Raw genomic sequence first — 20,603 nt, 5'->3', positions numbered from 1 at the left:
TTCTACACCTCTATTATATCATCCTTCATCCTCGTACTCCTAAGAATAAAGTCCTAGTCTGCCCAACCTCTCCCTATAGATCAGGCACTTGAGTCCTGGCAACATCCTCGTAAATCTCCTCTGCACTATTTCCAGTTTAATGGCATACTTCCGAAAGCAGAGTGGCAAAAGCTGAATATAATACCCAAAATGCCGCCTGGTCAGGTGCATTCTTTAACTCTCCATCGTCACTGGCCTCCACACTCCACCCTCCCCCCCCCCCACCAACCCCCCCGCCTCGCTTCCTCTCTCACTTTCCCTCTTTCTCTCTCACTCACTCCTCCCTTGCTCACCACACTTCGTCACTGATGCTCGCTCTTCCTTTCACTCCTACTTGCTCTGCTCCCCCCCCCCCCTCACCCCCCTCTTTCCCTGGCACTCTCACTTTCTCTTTCTCTCTCCCTCTTTCAGCCTTCACTCTCTCCCTCCCTCTCTCTGTCCTCTTACCCTTCCACTCTCTCCAAACTGTTAAACGACGAGATACAGTCGAAACCATGGGTGTTTGCACACAATCTTCGGTTTTTATTAACATTTGCTTGCGTTTATTTCAGCCGCCCACCACCAGGTGCAGATAGCCCACCCACCCCACTGAGCGGTCGCCGCCCTGTCCGACAGTGATGCCGACGTGAGATGATGGAGAAAGCTCATGCCTGCGCTGCACTGCCGACTATCCTCCATTAGTTCTGGCACCAGTATTGGCCGCAGGAGGCCACTCAGACCCAACCTATCCCACCATTCAAGGACGCCCCAACTATGGCCTCAGCCTCACCCCCACCCGCCTGTGAGCGCACACCCACTCCCCATCACCAACCCCCTCCCCTGCCATAAACACTGTACGTCCCCGGTGGGAACCCGCATCTCCCCTCGCTGCGTTCCTCCAGCAGGGCCACTCTTTGCTCCAGATTCCAGCATCTGCAGACCCGTGTGTTTCATCTTCAAACGGAACGTCATCTCTCCCAAACGTGGAACTGGGATCAACCCGTCACCCCTAATCACTGGGCCGGCCTCCAACTCCTAAATCCTAGCACTGCCAACCCTTAAACCCTATGCCCTGGCACTGCCAACCCATAAACCCTAAACCCTAGCACTGCCAACCCTTAAACCCTATACACTGGCACTGCCAACCCTTAAACCCTATACACTGGCACTGCCAATCCTTAAACCCTAAACCCTAGCACTGCCAAACCCTAAACCCTAGCAGTGCCAACCCTTAAACCCTAAACCCTAGCACTGCCAAACCCTATACACTGGCACTGCCAACCCTTAAACCCTATACACTGGCACTGCCAATCCTTAAACCCTATACCTTAGCACTGCCAATCCTTAAACCCTATACCCTAGCACTGCCAATCCTTAAACCCTATACCTTAGCACTGCCAATCCTTAAACCCTATACCCAGGCACTGCCAATCCTTAAACCCTATACCCTAGCACTGCCAACCCTTAAACCCTATACACTGGCACTGCAAACCCTAAACCCTAGCACTGCCATACTTTAAACCCTACACCCAGGCACTGCCAATCCTTAAACCCTAAACCCTGGCAAAGAGCCCAACCCTTAAACCTTTACCCCAAGCCTGGAAGAGCCACCAACTCCCAACCACTAAATCTTCACCCCTAAGCCTAGAACCCCTCACCTTCAACCCTCAGCCCTTAATTCCTACACATCCTACCATGAATTAACCCCGCACCCTGCCCCTGAGCAAGTCGTGATCTTTCCTGGTCCGAGTGAGCCGTTGCCCCGGACGATGCAGTCAGGAAAGCATCTTTACGCTCCGCACTCACAGCTGCTCTTCGCCAGTCCACGCCTGGAAACCACCGGCTAAATTCAAGACCCTAAATATAGAACAATGTAGAGAACACAACAATAAATGCACCTGGAGCGTGTGACGGGACAGTATGGAGGGAGCTTCACCCTGTTCAGCGTCCCCGTGAACACCACGTGTTCCCTCCTCTCCAGGGGCAAATATACTAGAGGAACAAGATGGACCACTCGGTTGAAATCGCCTATACTGAAGTGTAGTACGCAAAGGAGCCACTTTACTATGCAAAACCCCGCCGTCCGTTTTGCCTCTCGCAGTATAATCAGTGTTTTGGGGGAACAGTATGTGTGATGATACCATTAAAATGCAGAATACATCTCATCTATCAATTCACAGATTTTTGTTATTATTCTTTTAAAATGTTTCTGCACGTTTCTGCAGTAAGATGGCGCATTGACGTACTACGGTTTTTAGGGTCGAGTGGTCTATCTTGTTCCTCTCGTATCTTTGTACGCGGGCACGGACGTAGGCCCGGAACAGGGGCAGGCAGCCGACACTTGTGCGGCCATCGACTAACCGCTGCCTGGACCCGCGAATGACCAGCTTGGCCAGGCCCAGGAGCAGACCGATAGGAAGACCCCCCTCCTCCCTCCCGACCCTCCCCCCTCTATACCGGGTGCCCAAAAATCAGAAGCGTGGGGCTAAAATGGAGCCAAAACTTGAGGAGCCGCCCCTTCAGATATTCGAACAGGGGTCTCTTCCTCACCGCAGAAGTGACAGGCGGCAGACAAGTCCGGGAACCGGCCCAAGTACCTGTTGCAGGCCATGGCTCTGTGCAACACTCTCCACCCCAGGTCCCCGATGCAAAGGGGGAGGACTCCCTCATAGAGAGACCTCTGCCCCGGGAGTGTGTGATGGGACGGGGTAGAGGGAGCTTCACTCACCCCGGAGTGTGTGACGGGACAGTGTAGAGGGAGCTTCACTCACCCCGGGAGTGTGTGATGGGACAGTGTAGAGGGAGCTTCACTCACCCCGGGAGTGTGTGACGGGACGGTGGTAGGGGGCTCCCCCTCTCTCGGATCACCCACCTGGTGTAGCCCAGTCCCTGGGCGACCTTCACTGCCGTGGTCGCTCGTCGCCCCGACCTGCAGTAAAATACGAGCGTCGATTCCTGTTTCGGCTTCTCCACCCCAAACTGGTCCTGAAAGTTGTCCGCATCCAGGGAGAAGGCATCCTTCAGCTCGTCGACTGCGGGGGAGAGGCAGGGTAAGGGTTAACACCGCCTCTGCCAGCTGCTCTAACATGGCAGGGAGAGGAGGGAGGAGGGGGCAGGTAGACCAGAAGCGAGTTCATCAACCCCGGCCGGCCCATGACCTTAAGCACCCACACCCACCTGAACCTCTGTCGCCAGAGGCCAGGACTGGTTTCACAAGTTTCATCCCTTCACACATTATCTTTCAACCCATTCAGTTAAACTCTCCCCCTGTCCCACTGATCTGAGCTCTGCACCTGGAATGTTGACAGATCCAACGATTTTGCCCTTTTCCACCTCATCCGGGTTACGGACATCGAAGATGGGCACTCTGCCATCCACCATCATAATCTCCAGCTCTTCACAAGTAATCTCGCCCTCTGTGGCCAGTGGGACAAGTCAGGGAGAGAGAGGGGTCGTGGGGGGAGCAAGAAAGGGAGGGAGAGTAAGAAGGGAGGGGGGGGAGGGAGGAGGGAGGGAGGGAGGGAGGGAGGGGGGAGGGAGGGGGGAGGGAGGGAGGGGGCAAGAGAGGAAGGGAGGGGGAAGGGTGGGAGGAGCGGGGGAGGGAGAGCGAAGGTAGGGAGGGAGGGGGGAGCGAGGGAGGGAGGGGGCAAGAGAGGAAGGGAGGTGGAAGTGTGGGAGGAGCGGGGGAGGGGGGGAGGTAGAGCGAAGGGAGGTGGAAGTGTGGGAGGAGGGGGGGAGGGAGAGCGAAGGGAGGGGGAAGGGTGGGAGGAGCGGGGGAGCGAGAGCGAGGTAGGGAGGGAGGGGGGAGTGAGAGATGGAGGGAGGGAGGGAGGGAGGGAGGGAGGGAGGGAGGGAGGGAGGGAGGGAGGGAGGGAGGGAGGGAGGGAGGGAGGGAGGGAGGGAGGGAGGGAGGGAGGGAGGGAGGGAGGGAGGGGGCAAGAGAGGAAGGGAGGTGGAAGTGTGGGAGGAGCGGGGGAGGGAGGGGGAGCGGAAGAGGGAGAGCGAAGGGAGGGAGGGATGAGGAGCGAGGGAGGGAGGGGGAAGCGTGGGAGGAGCGGGGGAGGGAGGGGAGCGGGGGGGGAGGGGAGCGGGGAGGGAGGGAGTGCGAGGTAGGGAGCGGGGGAAGTGCATCGAGGTGGGGGAGGGAGGGGGAATGAAGGGAGAGGGTAGGGAAATGGGGAGGGGAAAGGGGAGGGGTGAGGAAAGGGGAGAGGGAGGGAGTGGGCGAGAAAGTGGGGTAAAATGGGGGATAGAGAGAGGGGAAGGTAGTGAAGTGGGTGAGAGAGAGGGGGAGAGAGAAAGAAACAAACAAAATCAGTCAACGTGAGAGTCCCAATCCTCTTCACCCCTTACCCCTCTCGCATTCAAAGGTCTTTTATTGTCACGTGTACCAATTAAGGTACAGTGATATGCGAATTACCATACAGCCATACTAAAAAAGCAACAAGGTACACAACTACATAAAAGTTAACATAAGCATCCACCGCAGCAGTCCCCCACGTCCCTCACTGTGATGGAAGGCAATGCAATTCCAGTTCCTTCCTCTTTATTCTCCTGCGGTCGGGGCAGTCGAACCATCCGTTGGGGCGGTCGAAGCGCCCATCCCACCCCCTTCCTCTCATTCCCCCTCTCTCATTGTAAGCTGGATTCTTAGAGCAGCTTGTAATGGAGCCTATCAGAGAAAAGGCAATTCTGGATTTAGTGTTGTCCAATGAACTAGATTTGATAAGAGAACTCGAGGTAAAGGAACCGCTTGGAGGTAGTGATCATAATATGATTAGTTTTAATCTGCAATTTGAGAAGGAGAAGGTTAAATCGGAAGTGTCAGTGTTGCAGTTGAACAAAGGGGACTATGAAGGCATGAGGGAGGAGCTGGCCAAGGTAGACTGGAAAGGGATCCTAGCAGGATTGACGGTGGAACAGCAATGGCAGGAATTTTTGGGCATAATCCGGAAGACGCAGGATCATTTCATTCCAAAAAGGAAGAAAGATTCTAAGGGGAGTAGGAGGGAACCGTGGCTGACAAGGGAAGTTAGGGATGGAATAAAACGAAAATAAAAGGTGTATAACACAGCAAAGAGTAGCCGGAAGCCAGAGGATTGGGAAACTTTCATAGGACAACAGAAGGTAACAAAACGGGCAATACGGGCTGAAAAGATGAAGTATGCGGGGAAGCTGGCCAAGAATATAACGAAGGACAGTAAAAGCTTCTTTAGATATGTTAAGAGAAAAAGAGTAGCAAAGTCAAATGTGGGTCCCTTGAAGGCAGACATGGGTGAAATTATTATGGGTAACAAGGAAATGGCAGAAGAGTTGAACAGGTACTTCGGATCTGTCTTCACTAAGGAAGACACAAACAATCTCCCAGATGTACTGGAGGACAGAGGATCTAGACGGGTAGAGGAACTAAAAGAAAGTTTCGTTAGGCGAGAAGTAGTATTGGGTAGACTAATGGGACTGAAGGATGATAAATCCCCTGGGTTCTAGAAACAGTGGACGCATTGGTGATCATTTTCCAATGTTCAATAGATTCGGGATCAGTTCCTGTGGATTGGAGGATAGCTAATGTTATCCCACTTTTCAAGAAAGGAGCGAGAGAGAGAAAACGGGGAATTACAGACCAGTTAGCCTGACGTCGGTGATGGGGAAGATGCTGGAGTCAATTATTAAAGAGGTAATAACGGTGCATTTGGATAGCAGTAAAAGGATAAGTCCAAGTCAGCATGGATTTATGAAAGGGCAATCATGCTTGACTAATCTTCTGGAATTTTTTGAGGAGGTGACAAGTAAAGGGGATGAAGGGGAGCCAGTGGATGTAGTGTATCTAGACTTTCAGAAAGCCGTTGATAAGGTCCCGCACGGGGGATTAGTGACTAAAATTAGAGCACATGATATTGGGGGTAGGTTGTTGACATGGATAGAAAATTGGTTGGCAGACAGGAAGCAACGAGTAGGAGTAAACGGGTCCTTTTCAGAATGGCAGGCAGTGGCGAGTGGAGTGCCGCAAGGCTCGGTGTTAGGGCCGCAACTATTTACCATATGTATTAACGATTTGGAAGAGGGAATTAGAAGCAACACTAGCAAGTTTGCGGATGACACAAAGCTGGGTGGCAGTGTAAACTGTGAAGAGGATGTTAGGAGGTTGCAGGGTGACCTGGACAGGTTGAGTGAGTGGGCAGATGCATGGCAGATGCAGTATAATATAGATAAATGTGAGGTTATCCACTTTGGCGGCAGAAACAAGGAGGCAGATTATTATCTCAATGGAGTTAGGTTAGGTAAGGGGGAGGTGCAGCGAGACCTGTGTGTCCTTGTACACCAGCCACTGAAAGTTGTCGTACAGGTATAGCAGGCAGTGAAGAAAGGTAATGGAATGTTGGCCTTCATAACAAGAGGATTTCAGTATAGGAGTAAAGAGGTTCTTCTGCAGTTGTACAGGGCCCTGGTAAGACCACATCTGGAGTATTGTGTACAGTTTTGGTCTAATTTGAGGAAGGACATCCATCTAATTGAGGCGGTGCAGCGTAGGTTCACGAGATTGATCCCTGGGATGGCGGGACTGACATATGAGGAAAGATTGAAAAGATTAGGCTAACTCACTGGAGTTTAGAAGGATGAGAGGGGATCTTATAGAAACATATAAAATTATAAAAGGACTGGATAAGCTAGATGCAGGAGAAATGTTCCCAATGTGGGGGAGTCCAGAACCAGGGGCCACGGTCTTAGAATAAAGGGGAGACCATTTAAAACTGACGTGAGAAAAAGCTTTTTTACCTAGAGAGTTGTGAAATTGTGGAATTCTCTGCCACAGAGGGCAGTGGAAGCCAAATCACTGGATGGATTTAAGAGAGAGTTAGATAGAGTAGGGGCTAGTGGAATTAAGAGATATGGGGAGAAGGCAGGCACGGATTATTGATTGGGGACGATCAGCCATGATTACAATGAATGGCGGTGCTGGCTCGAAGGGCCGAATGGCCTCCTCCTGCACCTATTTTCTATGTATCTATGAAGGAGAGAATTGGTCAGTCGGGTGAATGGACCGCTCCGAGAAAAACAGCGTGGGGTTGTAACCGCTACCTGCATTCGGCCGAGAGGATCGTCGAGGAGAGAGGTGGTCGGTGCGAGGCTGTGCGTGTTGGGAGGTGCGCGGAGGTTTCTGGCGGGCTTGCTATGAGGACCAGTGCAATGGTCAGGTGTATTTAGTGGACGAGACACGATTCCCACCTGTGGAGCTGAGACGGGGCGGGGAGTGAGAGAGAGGGGGGGGGGGGGGGGGGGGGCTGTAACAGACCCGGACACACTGCGGTGTGGGCGACACGGGAGGTTTAACCGGGGTCCATATGGGGTGTTACATTTCGCAGGGGGAACGAGAGGGCCGTGTAAACTGGAGGATACAGTCCTTAACGGACCCCAACATTGACCCCCCCCCCCCCGCTCCCGAACCATTCACTGATAGAATACCCTCTCCCCCGCGTTATCGCTGGACCAGGGTGAGTCCACACTGATATTCCCCACTCCCCCACCCTCTCCCCACAGGCCCCCGCTGTTCCCTCATCTACCGCCCCGGCCTTGCCCACGCAGCCCCGGGCCGGTCTGACACGACGCGCTGGGCGATAAAACACACACACACGGTGCCTCGCGTCACCTCCCTGTATTGTACAGTGTGGGTCGTTCTCTGCCCACCCCCATCCCCGCCGCCGAATGTTTCTATGTTTCATTCCCCCCACTCTTCTATCCCCTCTCCCATCCCTCTCTCCCTTTCCCCCTCTCCCATTCCCCTCCCCAGCCCATAGGTCCCCACACAGTGAGGAAGGGCCGAGGCATGAATGCAGGAGTCTCACCTGTTGAACCCATTGCCACCACACACCGACCGTGGAAAGTCCAAAGGCTCTGGGGAACAGTATGATTCGGCAGGGGGAGAGGCGGGCGAATCGGAATGTACCTAGCAACCCAGCCAAACAGCTTGGCGAGGGAGAGGCATATCGGGTGACGGAAATAGAGAGAGGTGGAGAGGGTTGCTGGAAAAGGGAGGGGTTTAGGTGCTGGAGGAGGGTAGAGATAGGGTGGAGTTTAGGGGCTGGAGGGGGTAGAGATAGGGTGGAGTTTAGGTGCTGGAGGGGGTTAGAGATAAGGTGGAGTTTAGGTGCTGGAGGGGGTTAGAGATAAGGTGGAGTTTAGGTGCTGGAGGGGTTTAGAGATAGGGTGGAGTTTAGGGCTGGAGGGGGGTAGAGATAGGGAGAGGTTTTACGGGCTGCAGTGGTTATAGATTGGGAGGGGCTGCCGGGGGTTTCAGAGTAGAGTGTAGGACGGAACTGCAGATGCTGGTTTACACCGAAGATAGACACAAAACTCTGGATAAACTCAGCGGGACAGGCAGCATCCCCGGAGAAGGAATGCGTGACGTTCCGGGTCGAGACCCTTCTTCAGACTTCTGTCTGAGACCCTCAACGTCCCCTTCTTCTCCCCAGAGATGCTGCCTGTCCCGCCGAGTTACTCCAGCATTTGTGCCTATGACATATCTCGGGAGCTGGTTACAGAGATAGGGCAGGGAGGTGGGGCTGGAGGGATTCCAGACATGGAGAGGGTGGATGCGGCAATATTACAGGTGCAAGGATCTGGCGCAGGGCTAAAGTGTGTTAGAGTGGCGGAGGGGGGAGGGGGGCGGAGGGGGAGATGTAGCTGTTCCACACACCCATGCCCTCAGTATGAAAAAGTTTCCCCTCAGCTCTCTTTTAAATCTTTCCCTACTCACTATAACCCTATGTCCCCTGGTTTTAACTTCCCCTCCCTGGTGAAAAGACTACAACCGTCTACCTTATGTACAACCCTCACTATTTTATAAACCTCTCAATGGTCACTCCCCAGCCTCTCATGCTCCGGGGAGAAGCGGGGACGGGAGATATAGATGGGGCGATGATGCGCTGAGCGAGCGAGCACTATAGTTGTTGAGCCGAGAGTGTGAGTGGTGGGCAGGGAGAGGAGGGACCGAGAGGAGAGTTGGAGGGGGGGGGGGGCGAGGGAATGGGCTGTCGTCTGATTCAGAGACACTCAGAACGAGCCCAGCCTCTCCATAATGGGACGGCATCCTATGTGTGTCGTGGTCTGGAGCGGGATTCTGCACGGCCTCCAAGGTCCGTGTGGGGCAGAGAGGGATGGGGTAGGGAGAGACCGGTGTGGAGGGGGGGGGGGGGGGGAGAGAGGGGGGGTGGAGTGTGGGGCAGAGAGGGGGGGGGGTGGAGTGTGGGGAGGGAGAGGGGTGGGGTTGGGAGAGACAGGTGTGGAGGGGAGGGGGGATGGAGGGTTGTGGGGGGAGGGGGAGAGAGGGGTGGATGGAGTGTGGGGAGGGAGATGGGTTGGGTAGGGAAAGAGTGGTGTGGGGGTGGGAAAGAGGGACGGGGATGGAGAGGGTGGGGAGCGAGAGAGGGGTGGGGATGGAGAGAGGGAGAGAGATGGGTGGGGGAGGGTGGGGTGGGGAGGAAGAGAGGAGTGGGGATGGAGAGAAGGGTGTGGAATGAGAGGGGTGGGGAGGAATAGAGGGGTGGGGTGGGAAAGGTGTGGGGAAGGGAATGAGGGAAGGGGAAGGGACGGGGGTTGGTGGAGAAGAGGAAGGGAAACAGGAAAGAGGGCGGCAGAGGCAGAGCAGAACACACACAAAAGTATGATGGGAGTCTGGAACCAGGGGGGGGGGCGGCTCAGAGTGAGGGCTCGGCGTTCAGGGCAGAGACGGAAGAAATATCTCCCCCCACAGGGGAGGTGTTTGGAATTCTCTTCAACAGAGGCTGTGTTGACTCAGTCACGGAGCAGATTCAGGACAGATCGCAGTGGTCTGAGATGTTGAGGGTTAGTGCAGAGAGAAAAAAAAGAGAGAGAGAGTGAGAGTGAGAGACAGAGAGAGAGAGAGAGAGAGAGAGAGAGAGAGAGGAGAGAGAGAGAGAGAGAGAGAGAGAGAGAGAGAGAGGAGAGAGAGAGAGAGAGAGAGAGAGAGAGAGAGAGAGAGAGAGAGAGAGAGAGAGAGAGATCTGGTTCACAGGCTTGGCTGAGAAAGTTTGTGAGTTGGTGACGACAGGACAGTGACTGTCTGTATTTGGGCAGTCAGGCGGGAGACAAGCAGAGGGACGGAGGTGGGGGGGGGGGGGGGGGGGGGAGAGGGGGTGGGGACAGCAGATTCCATAGAGATATTCCCATCAACACGCCGGGTGTTTAGCTGGGAACTGCGGTCTGATCCAGGGATTCCGGCTGGGGATAGTGGTTATAGCTCGCCAGGACTTGGTGGCACACTGGCATCTAATTAGTTTAGTTTAGAGAGCACAATATGTGAACACGGAGTCCACGTTGACTATTCATCCCCTCTACACCACTTCAGTGTTATCCCACTTTCTCACCCACTCCACACACACTTGGTGCGATTCATAGAGGGCAACGTGTCCACAAGTTCGCAATGAATGGCGGTGCTTGCTCGAAGGGCCGAATGGCCTCCTCCTGCACCTATTTTCTATGTTTCTATCCCCCCTCTCACTCTCCTCTTCTATCCCCCTCTCTCCCATCCCTCTCTCCCTTTCCCCCTCTCCATTCCCCTCCCCAGCCCATGGGTCCCCACACAGTGAGGAAGGGCCGAGGCATGAGTTCAGGAGCCTCACCTGTTGAACCCATTGCCACCACACACCGACCGTGGAAAGTCCAAAGGCTCTGGGGAACAGTATGATTCGACAGGGGGAGAGGCGGGCGGATCGGAATGTACCTAGCAACCCAGCCAAACAGCTTGGCGAGAGAGAGGCATATCGGGTGATGCAAAGAGAGAGAGATGAAGAGGGTTGCTGGAAAAGGGAGGGGTTTAGATGCTGGATGGGGTTAGAGATAGGGTGGAGTTTAGGTGCTGGATGGGGTTAGAGATAACCCCCCTCCCCCTTCCCCTCCCCCCCCCCCCCCCACCCACCCCCCCCCTCAACCCCCCTTATCCCCTCCATCCTCCCCACCCTCCCTCCACCCCATCCCTCCGGGAGGAGAGAGATTTTAAACTTAAAAACGTGAATAACTTTAAAAATAGAACACCGATTTCAATGAAACTTCTTCCATTAGCACCAAAGGGTCGACGGTGAGTAAGGTGGGCCTAAAATTGTCGCGCTATCGTGTACCGTTTTGGCTGTAGTTCAGGAACAAACAAACAAACGAACGAGAGTTTTAGTATATAGATAGTTAAGATGGATGTAAAAAACTTGCAGCAGGGTTCTTGATCGATTGGCCCAGATTTGCTGCGGAATAGTTGATGGAATTTAATACAGAGAAATGAGAGGTGTTGCATTTTGGGCCGTCTAACATAGGCAGGATCAGCATAGTGAATGGTAGGGCTCTGGGGAGTTTTGTAGAGCAGTGGGATGTAGGAGTGCAGGTATATACAGTAGGCTCCTTGAAAGTGGCATCACAGGTTGATCGCGTCAAAAAAGCCTTACGACACATTGGCCTTCATCAGTCAGAGTATTGTGTACAGAAGTTGGGAGATCATGTTGCAATTATTTAAGGCATTTGTGAGGTCACGTTTAGAGCATTGTGTTGAGTTTTGGGCACCTTGTTATGGAGATAATGTTGTCAAGCTGGAAAGGTCACAGAGAAGATTTACGAGGAAGTTGGCATGAGTTGAGGGCTGAGTTACAGGGAGAGGTTGAGCAGGCTGAAACAATTCCTTGGTGTCCAAAATCATGAGAGCAGTAGATCGGGTCTCTATTGCCCAGAGTAGTGAGATTGAGAACTAGCGGACTCAGCTTTAAGGTGAGGGGGGGAGGGGGGGGGGGGGGGGAAGATTTAATAGGAACCGATTGAACCACCGATCAATTGCCCTTTAGCCTAGCACCGCTGTTCTCCTCTGGGAAATGTGAATTAAAACACAGCGTGATGACACGAAGACTGGAGTTGCTGTTTCTGTGGGCAGGGTGGTGGGTGCATATTCTACACAGGCAGCACCCAAGGTCAGGTTGGAACCCGGGTCACTGGTGCTGGGCAGCAACGCTTCCAGATGTGCTACCTTGCCGCCCGCCAGGTGTTGAAGGTTTCGATCCACAGGAGTGAATTACAGACTGGGGTCTAAACCAGGGGGTTGGGGATTAGTATAGAGAATACCAGATCCACAGACTGGGGTCTAACAACATAGAGCAGCACAGGGACAGACCCTTCGGCCCACAATGCCTGTGCCAAACACGGCGCAGAGTTAAACTAAATAGTACTCCACATGCAGCATAACCAAAATGCCACAGAAAGCAGTGGAGGCCAATTCACTGGATGTATTCAAGAGAGAGTTAGATATCGCTCAGGGCTAACGGAATCAAGGGATATGTGGAGAAAGCAGGAACGGGGTACTGATTTTGGATGATCAACCATGATGATATTGAAGCCTGACCTGCTGCGTTACTCCAGCATTTTGTGATACATATGATGATATTGAAGGGCGGTGCTGGCTCGATATTTATATCTAGAACGACAGATACCTGGGGGGATCTGTTCCCTGGGAGTGGGTCAGGCTGGGATCTGTTCCCTGGGAGTGGGTCAGGCTGGGATCTGTTCCCTGGGAGTGGGTCACTAGCTGGGATCTGTTCCCTGGGAATGGGTCAGACTGGGATCTGTTCCCTGGGAGTGGGTCAGGCTGGGATCTGTTCCCTGGGAGTGGGTCAGGCTGGGATCTGTTGCTTGGCAGTGGGTCATGCTGGGATCTGTTCCATGGGAGTGGGACATGGGATCTGATCCCTGGGAGTGGGTCAGGCTGTGATCTGTTCCCTAGCAGTGGGTCATGCTGGGATCTGTTCCATGGGAGTGGGTCATGCTGGGATCTGTTGCTTGGCAGTGGGTCATGCTGGGATCTGTTCCATGGGAGTGGGACATGGGATCTGATTCCTGGGAGTGAGTCAGGCTGGGATCTGTTCCATGGGAGTTGGTCAGGCTGGGATCTGATCCATGGGAGTGGGTTACAGGCTGGGATCTGATTAATGGCAGTGGGTCAGGCTGGGATCTGTTCCATGGGAGTGGGTTACAGGCTGGGATCTGTTCCCTGGGAGTGCGTGACAGGCCGACGGTTGATTGCTTCACTCTGCCGTTTGCTCCTGTGTGTTCAGTGCTGAACCTCTGTGCGTGGACCGCTGGCGACGTGTCCGTCTCTGTTCTGCGGGGTTTGAATGCGAAGCTGCCCTGTGACATTTCCAATGCCCAGGACGTCTCCAGACTTTCCATCGTGTGGAGTTTAACGGCGACAGTTGGTGATGGACGTCCCACGCAGGTATTGAATGGAATATTTATTGTCACATGTGACAAGGCACAGTGAAATTCTTTGCTTGCATACCCAAGGTACACAATGCATAGCGGCCATCTCCGGCGTGGACAAAGTTACAGGTTAGCCGGCTCCTACTGTTTGTGGCTCACCCCACACTGCTCGGGCTAATACAGACTCCGCACCGTCCCTACCTCAGACTACCACACCAACACTGATCCCACCCACACACAAATACCCCACCCACCCAGTCTAATCCCCCCACCGTTCCACACCCCCTTCACTGCCCTCATCCTTTATCCTCCCCTCCCACTTAATCCTCCTTTACCTTCCGCTTTAAACACCCCCCCCCCCCCATCCCCACCGGTCTAGCCCCAACCCCACCTCCCCCTTTAAGCCCCCCGTCTCCTCCCCCTTTAACCCTCCGTCCGTCCTTCCCTCCTCTTTAACCCACCGCCCCCCCACCACCACCCCACGCTCTTTAGCTCCCCCCCCCCCCCCCCTCCGCTCCCCCGATCTTGCCCCCTTCCCCTCCCTCGGTCTATCCCTCCTACACTCGGGACTGCAGGAAGTGTCTCTCTCCGCAGGTGATACTGTACCAGGGCGGGACGGTCACCTTCAGTCCCTGGGGCACGGGGGCGCGGGCAAGGTTCGTGGGCGACCCCAGGCGCAGCGGCAGCGTGGTCATCGAGGGCGCACAGCGGGACGATGCGGGTCTGTACCAGTGTATCACCGTCAACCCGGCCCGCCAGCACCAACCACGCATCCACACCGTCCGGCTCAACGTGCTGGGTGCGATCGAGGGGCCGGCGGGAGAGGGGGAGGAATGATGGGGCTTGGAGAGGGCAACGAGGGAGGCGTGAGGAGAAGGGTATTATGTGAAGGAGGGAGTGGGGAGGGGGGGCAGAGGAATGGGGGAGGGGGGAATAAATAGGGAGGGAGAATGGAGAGGGAGGGGGTGGGAAGGGGGTGGGAAGGGAGTGGCGTGGGAGGGGGGGAGGGGAAGGGAGGTGGTGTGGGAGGGGGAGGGGAAGGGAGGTGGTGTGGGAGGGGGGAGGGGAAAGAAGGTGGTGTGGGAGGGGGGAGGGGGGGAGGGGGGAGGGGAAGGAGGAGTGCGACGGAGGGAGGGAGAGGATGGGGAAGCGGGGGGAGGGGAATGGGAGAGGGAAGGGGAGAGAGAGGGTGGAACAGGAATGGGGGAGGGGGTGGGGGGGGGCAAGGAGGGGGGGGCTGAACAGGGGGAAGGAGGGCGAGGCTGGGAGAGGAGAATGGGAGAGAGACGGGGGGAGGGGAGGAACGGTTATAGTTATTTAAGAAGGGTGTAGAACAGGTTCGCCGTGATGTTATGGAGATTTGCCGGCTACTATTATAGACAATAGACGATAGACAATAGGTGCAGGAGGAGGCCATTCGGCCCTTCGAGCCAGCACCGCCATTCAATGTGATCATGGCTGATCATTCTCAATCAGTACCCCGTTCCTGCCTTCTCCCCATACCCCCTGACTCCGCTATCCTTAAGAGCTCTATCCAGCTCTCTCTTGAATGCATTCAGAGAATTGGCCTCCACTGCCTTCTGAGGCAGAGAATTCCACAGATTCACATCTCTCTGACTGAAAAAGTTTTCCCTCATCTCAGTTCTAAATGGCCTACCCCTTATTCTTAAACTGTGGCCCCTTGTTCTGGACTCCCCCAACATTGGGAACATGTTTCCTGCCTCTAACGTGTCCAACCCCTTAATAATCTTATACGTTTCGATAAGATCTCCTCTCATCCTTCTAAATTCCACTGTATACACGCCTAGTCATAGAATCACACTGAACGAAACAGGCCGTTCGGCCCAATTTGTCCATGCCATCTAGGATTACCCATCAATGCTCGTCCCACCTGCCCGCGTTTGGCCCAGAGTTGGATAATATTTTCCTCTTCATGTACTATTCAAATATCTTTAAATGTTGTTATAGTATCTGCCTCAACTACCTCATCTGTCAGCTCGTTCCATGTACCCACCACCCTCGTCATGCCCGTCATGTTCCTGTTAAATCTTTCCTCTCTCGCCTTAAACATGTTCTCTGGTTCTTGATTTTCTTACTCTGGGTAAAAGACTGTGCATTCATCCCTTTTATTCCTCTCGTGATTTTACACACCGCTACCCTACAAGATCACCCCTCAGCCTCCTGCTCTCCAAGGTATAAAGTCCTAGCCAGGCTAACCTCTCCCAAAAGCTCAGGCCCTTGAGTTCTGATAAAATCCTTGTAAATCTTCTCTGCACACTTTCTAGCTTAACAACATCCTCCCAATAGCAGAGTGCCCAAACCTGAACAGAATACTCCAAATGCTGTCTAACCAACGTTTTGTACAACTGTAACAAGACATCCCAACTTTTATACTCAATACTCTGACCGATGAAGGCCAATGTGCCAAAGGTCTTCTCAACCACCCTGTCTACCTGTGTTGTCATATTCAAGGAGATATGTACCACACGTAAATCTGCGCTACAACACCCCCTAGAGCTCAGCCATTGAATGTGAAGGTTCTTCCCTGGTTTGATTTTCCAAAATGCAATACCTTGCACTTACCTGCATTAGCCATTCCTCAGCTGATCAAGATCCTGCTGTAATTTCTGATTTCAAAATAGGTTTATACAGATATATGGTGAGGAAGGGTTTTGAGGGATATACTTAGCGGAATTGGCAGTGGAGAGGGTTCAAGGAGAGAAAGGGTGGAAAGAGCGTACAATAAAGAAGGGACAAAGACGAAAGTGCGATGAAGGGAATGAGAGAGGAGCGCAGCTGATTGGGAGGAGTGAGGATGTGGGCAAGTGGAAGAATGAGGAGTCGGCGAGAGATGGAGAAAGGCAGATAGACGGGGATAGCGAGCGAGGGAGAGAGAAAAAGCGAGGTAGATGGGCAGAATGTATAATGGGCAGAGGGAGGTAGATGGGGTGATTAGGAGTGGGATGGGTGGGGATGGTAGAGTGTCGGGTGAAGGAGGCGGTGGGTTCCATCTTTGGCCTGTGCTTTCCAGAGGTCCCCTCCCCGCCTCAGTGCGTGATGAGGGGCGAGGAAGAGCTCGGGGCCACAATGCTCCTCATCTGTGACTCGTCCAGTGGCAATCCTGCACCGACGTACAGCTGGTGGAAAGTGGACTCCAGCGGGAACCAGATCCTCAACAACTCTCACAGTGAGTGTGTGAAGGCACCGTGCAGAGGGAGCCTCGCCTTTCCACTTGTGTCTGACCCGTGCCCCGGGAGTGTGCGACGGGACAGCGTAGAGGAACTTTCTGTTCAGTTTAGAGATGCAGAATGGACATTGGCCAATCGACCCCCCGAGTCCGCGCTGACCGGCGATCCCCGCACACTAACGTTATTCTACACACACTAGCGACTATTTGCAGTTATACCAAGCCGATTAATTTACAAACCTGTACGTCTTTGGAGTGTGGGAAGAAACTGGAGATCCCAGGGAAACCCCACGCGGTCACAAGGAGAACGTACAAACTCCGTACAGACGAGCACCCGTAGTCAGGATCGAACACGCGTCTCTGGCGCCATAAGTCAACAACTCTACCGCTGCGCCACTAATTGTGTCTGACCCGTGCCCCGGGAGTGTGTGACGGGACAGTGTAGAGGGAGCTTCACTCTGTGTCTGACCTGAGTGTGTGATGGGACAGTGTAGAGGGAGCTTCACCCTGTGTCTGACCCGATGACATCTCCCCAGCAGCTTCTTCGGGGATTCTGCTCATTCAGAACCTATCGGTGGACAGTTCTGGTGTGTATCTCTGCATCGCCTCCAACGTCTTGGCCTCAGAATCATGTTCCATGACACTGACACTGGAGATATGTGAGTGTTGGGATCTAATGGAATTGTGGACTTGAGTATGTGGGATTGGGTCGGGACCCTTGGGATTGGGCAGTGGGTGGGGGTTGGGATTGGGCAGTGGGTGGGGGTTGGGATTGGGCAGTGGGAAGGGGTTGGGATTGGACAGTGTGAGGGGATCTGTTGGGATTGGACAGTGGGAGGGGATCTGTTGGAATTGGACAGTGTGAGGGGATCTGGTGGGATTGGACAGTGGGAGGGGATCTGGTGGGATTGGACAGTGTGAGGGGATCTGGTGGGATTGGACAGTGTGAGGGGATCTGGTGGGATTGGACAGTGTGAGGGGATCTGGTGGGATTGGACAGTGGGAGGGTGTCAGTACTGTCTGGATTGGATAGTGGGAAGGGGACGGATCCGTTGGGATTGGACAGTGGGAGGGGATCTGGTGGGATTGGACAGTGGGAGTGGATCTGGTGGGATTGGACAGTGTGAGGGGATCTGGTGGGATTGGACAGTGTGAGGGGACATGGTGGGATTGGACAGTGTGAGGGGATCTGGTGGGATTGGACAGTGGGAGGGGATCTGTTGGGATTGGACAGTGGGAGTGGGTCGGCACTGTTGGGATAGGACTGTGTGGATGATTGTGATAGTTCTGTGCCATCCTCACACAGTCCAGGATAGTGTGGGCAGCATGGCGGCGGGCATTGGCATCACGCTGGTCATGGCCGTGATTATCCTCACTCTGTTTGGGCTTGTCCTTTGGCTACACTCCAAGAGGGCCGGGCAGCGGCCTGGGCGCCGGGCAGCAGCAGCGCAGGTCAGTCCGGCCAGGGCACGACACGGTCCTTCCACACCCACCCACCCACCCACCCCTCCCCCGGGCGGACCATTCCCCACCCTTGCTGCTTCTATTCAGTCCGGCCAGACTGGCAGGGGGCAGGGCGAGCCACTGTCCTCCCCTACCCACCCACCCCTCCCCCTGGCTGACCCTTTCCCCCCTCCCCTACTTGTCTCTATCCCTACCCCCCCCCCCCACCCAACCCCGAACCACACCTCCCCCGCGCCGGCTGACCCTTCCCCACCCTCACTCCCCCCACTGACTCTCGCTCCCCTCTCTCCACAGGCCGCTAGTCCCCGCCAGCCCTGGCAGCCCGATCGGGAGCGCTCCCTCCGCAGGTCAGGCCGGACCCTCTGAGCTCTTCCTTCGCCGGCTTTGTCCGGGATGTCCAGGACACCGGGAGATCAGCGTGGACAATTCCCGCGCCCGACTGGAAAGTGGGAATGAGCCGGAATTAAACAGGCTGATTGTGTCCCGGTGTTGCTGTGAGTGTCTGACTCTGCTCGCCCCTCCAAACCACCCCAACCCCCAGCCCCCCCCCCCAAACCACCCCCAGCACACACACCCAAACCACCCCCACCCCCAGCACACCCCCCCCAAACCACCCCCACCCCCAGCACACCCCCCCAAACCACCCCCACCCCCAGCACACACACCCCCAAACCACCCCCAGCACACACACCCCCAAACCACCCCCACCCCCAGCACACACACCCCCAAACCACCCCCAGCACCCCCCCCCAAACCACCCCCAGCACACCCCCCCAAACCACCCCCACCCCCAGCACACACACCCCCAAACCACCCCCAGCACACACACCCCCAAACCACCCCCAGCACACACACCCCCAAACCACCCCCACCCCCAGCACACACACCCCCAAACCACCCCCAGCACACACCCCCAAACCACCCCCAGCACACCCCCCCAAACCACCCCCACCCCCAGCACACACACCCCCAAACCACCCCCAGCACACACACCCCCAAACCACCCCCACCCCCGGCACACACACCCCCAAACCACCCCCAGCACACACACCCCCAAACCCCCCCCACCCCCAGCACACACACCCCCAAACCACCCCCAGCACACACACCCCCAAACCACCCCCACCCCCAGCACACACCCCCCCAAACCACCCCCAGCACACACACACCCAAACCACCCCCACCCAGCACCCCCCCAAACCACCCCCACCCCCAGCACACACACCCCCAAACCACCCCCAGCACACACACCCCCAAACCACCCCCACCCCCAGCACACACCCCCCCAAACCACCCCCAGCACACACACACCCAAACCACTCCCACCCAGCACCCCCCCAAACCACCCCCACCCCCAGCACACACCCCCCCAAACCACCCCCACCCCCAGCACACACACACCCAAACCACCCCCAGCACACACACCCCCAAACCACCCCCACCCCCAGCACACCCCCCCCCCAAACCACCCCCAGCACACACACACCCAAACCACCCCCACCCAGCACCCCCCCAAACCACCCCCACCCCCAGCACACACCCCCCCAAACCACCCCCAGTTCACACACACCCAAACCACTGGTCAACGTGGGTTGTTTTTAAATGTGCTATACAAATAAAATTGACTTGACCCCCAGCACACACCCCCCCCCCAAACCACCCCCAGCACACACACACCCAAACCACCCCCACCCAGCACACACACCCCCCCAAAACACCCCCACCCAGCACCCCCCCAAACCACCCCCACCCCCAGCACACCCCCTCCCTACAATCCACACCCCCCCCCCACCCCCAGCACACACACCCCCACACCCCCCCAAACCGGGGGGCAGGTGTGCGGGGGACGCGGGCAGGTGTGTGGGGGCAGGTGTGCGGGGGTCGCGGGCAGGTGTGTGGGGGCAGGTGTGCGGGGGTCGCGGGCAGGTGTGTGGGGGCAGGTGTGCGGGGGTCGCGGGCAGGTGGGCGCGCCGGTGCCGCCGCAGTTTACCGGCGGTGTGGAAGCACTTCGCAGGGGGGCAGGAGAAGCGACGCTCGCTGCCGTAGCTCTACCGGTGCAAGGTCAGCTCGCTGGCGGTGTGAAAGCGCTTGCCGCAGAGGCGCCCCCGAAGCAGCGCCGGTGGCGGGGTCGCCGCAGGAGCGGGTGGGCCGCACTGGAAGGGTCGCTCACCTTGTGGACGCTCCAGGTGCGAGCGGCAGCTGAACCCGGCTCGGCACCGGCTCGGCACTCGCCCCCTCAACGCTGCTCCCGATCCTGGCTCCCGCTCCCGGTCCATCGCCGCCTCTCAGCATGAGGAGAGACACGGGAGAGAGAGGCTGAGCCCGCGGTGACACAGGGCTGTGGGCAGAGAGGGCAATGGCGGGATTCATGCAGGGCTGGGGTTGGTTAGAGATTTTCTAAAGGGCGCTGGGGGGAGAGGGGCAGTGGGAATAGTATTTGGGATTGTCGGGGCAGTGGGAAGAGCACATGGCATTGGGATTGGCTTGCTTTGATTCAGAACTGTTGGGGGAGCTTGGGGCGGCGGAGTGTGTTCAGGACTGTGGGGAAAGGGTGAGCTGGTGAGATTAGATCGGAAGTTATGTTGGAGTGTGGGGAGAGAGAATGTAGATTAGAGATACAGTGCGGAAACAGGCCTTTCGGCCCACCGAGTCCGAGCCGACTAGCGATCCCGTGCGCTAACACGTTCCTACA

The 20,603-nt window shown here is 55.9% G+C and overlaps 2 protein-coding genes across 2 annotated transcripts; one reads left to right on the top strand and one right to left on the bottom strand.

Annotated features, from left to right (window-relative positions):
- Nucleotides 1-884: 884 nt before the first annotated feature.
- Nucleotides 885-7,999, bottom strand: LOC144605288 (thiosulfate:glutathione sulfurtransferase-like). The gene is made up of 4 exons (XM_078420395.1): nt 7,860-7,999; nt 3,312-3,434; nt 2,891-3,050; nt 885-1,875 (listed from the first exon to the last, which is right to left on the bottom strand). The coding sequence occupies exons 1-4, from the start codon at nt 7,870-7,872 to the stop codon at nt 1,821-1,823; spliced, it is 351 nt and encodes a 116-aa protein (XP_078276521.1). The 5' UTR covers nt 7,873-7,999; the 3' UTR covers nt 885-1,820.
- Nucleotides 8,000-9,091: 1,092 nt separating this feature from the next.
- Nucleotides 9,092-17,141, top strand: LOC144605553 (immunoglobulin superfamily member 11-like). The gene is made up of 5 exons (XM_078420966.1): nt 9,092-9,149; nt 13,116-13,276; nt 13,855-14,059; nt 16,292-16,447; nt 16,987-17,141. Exons 1-5 carry the CDS (start codon nt 9,092-9,094, stop codon nt 17,139-17,141), a joined length of 735 nt encoding a protein of 244 aa, XP_078277092.1.
- Nucleotides 17,142-20,603: the final 3,462 nt, after the last annotated feature.

This window comes from Rhinoraja longicauda, chromosome 24 (assembly GCF_053455715.1).
Source record: "Rhinoraja longicauda isolate Sanriku21f chromosome 24, sRhiLon1.1, whole genome shotgun sequence".
NCBI classification, from domain to species: domain Eukaryota; kingdom Metazoa; phylum Chordata; class Chondrichthyes; order Rajiformes; family Arhynchobatidae; genus Rhinoraja; species Rhinoraja longicauda.
The sequence above is the reverse complement of the archived record's forward strand: the minus strand, read 5'-3'. Positions and strand labels throughout refer to the sequence as shown.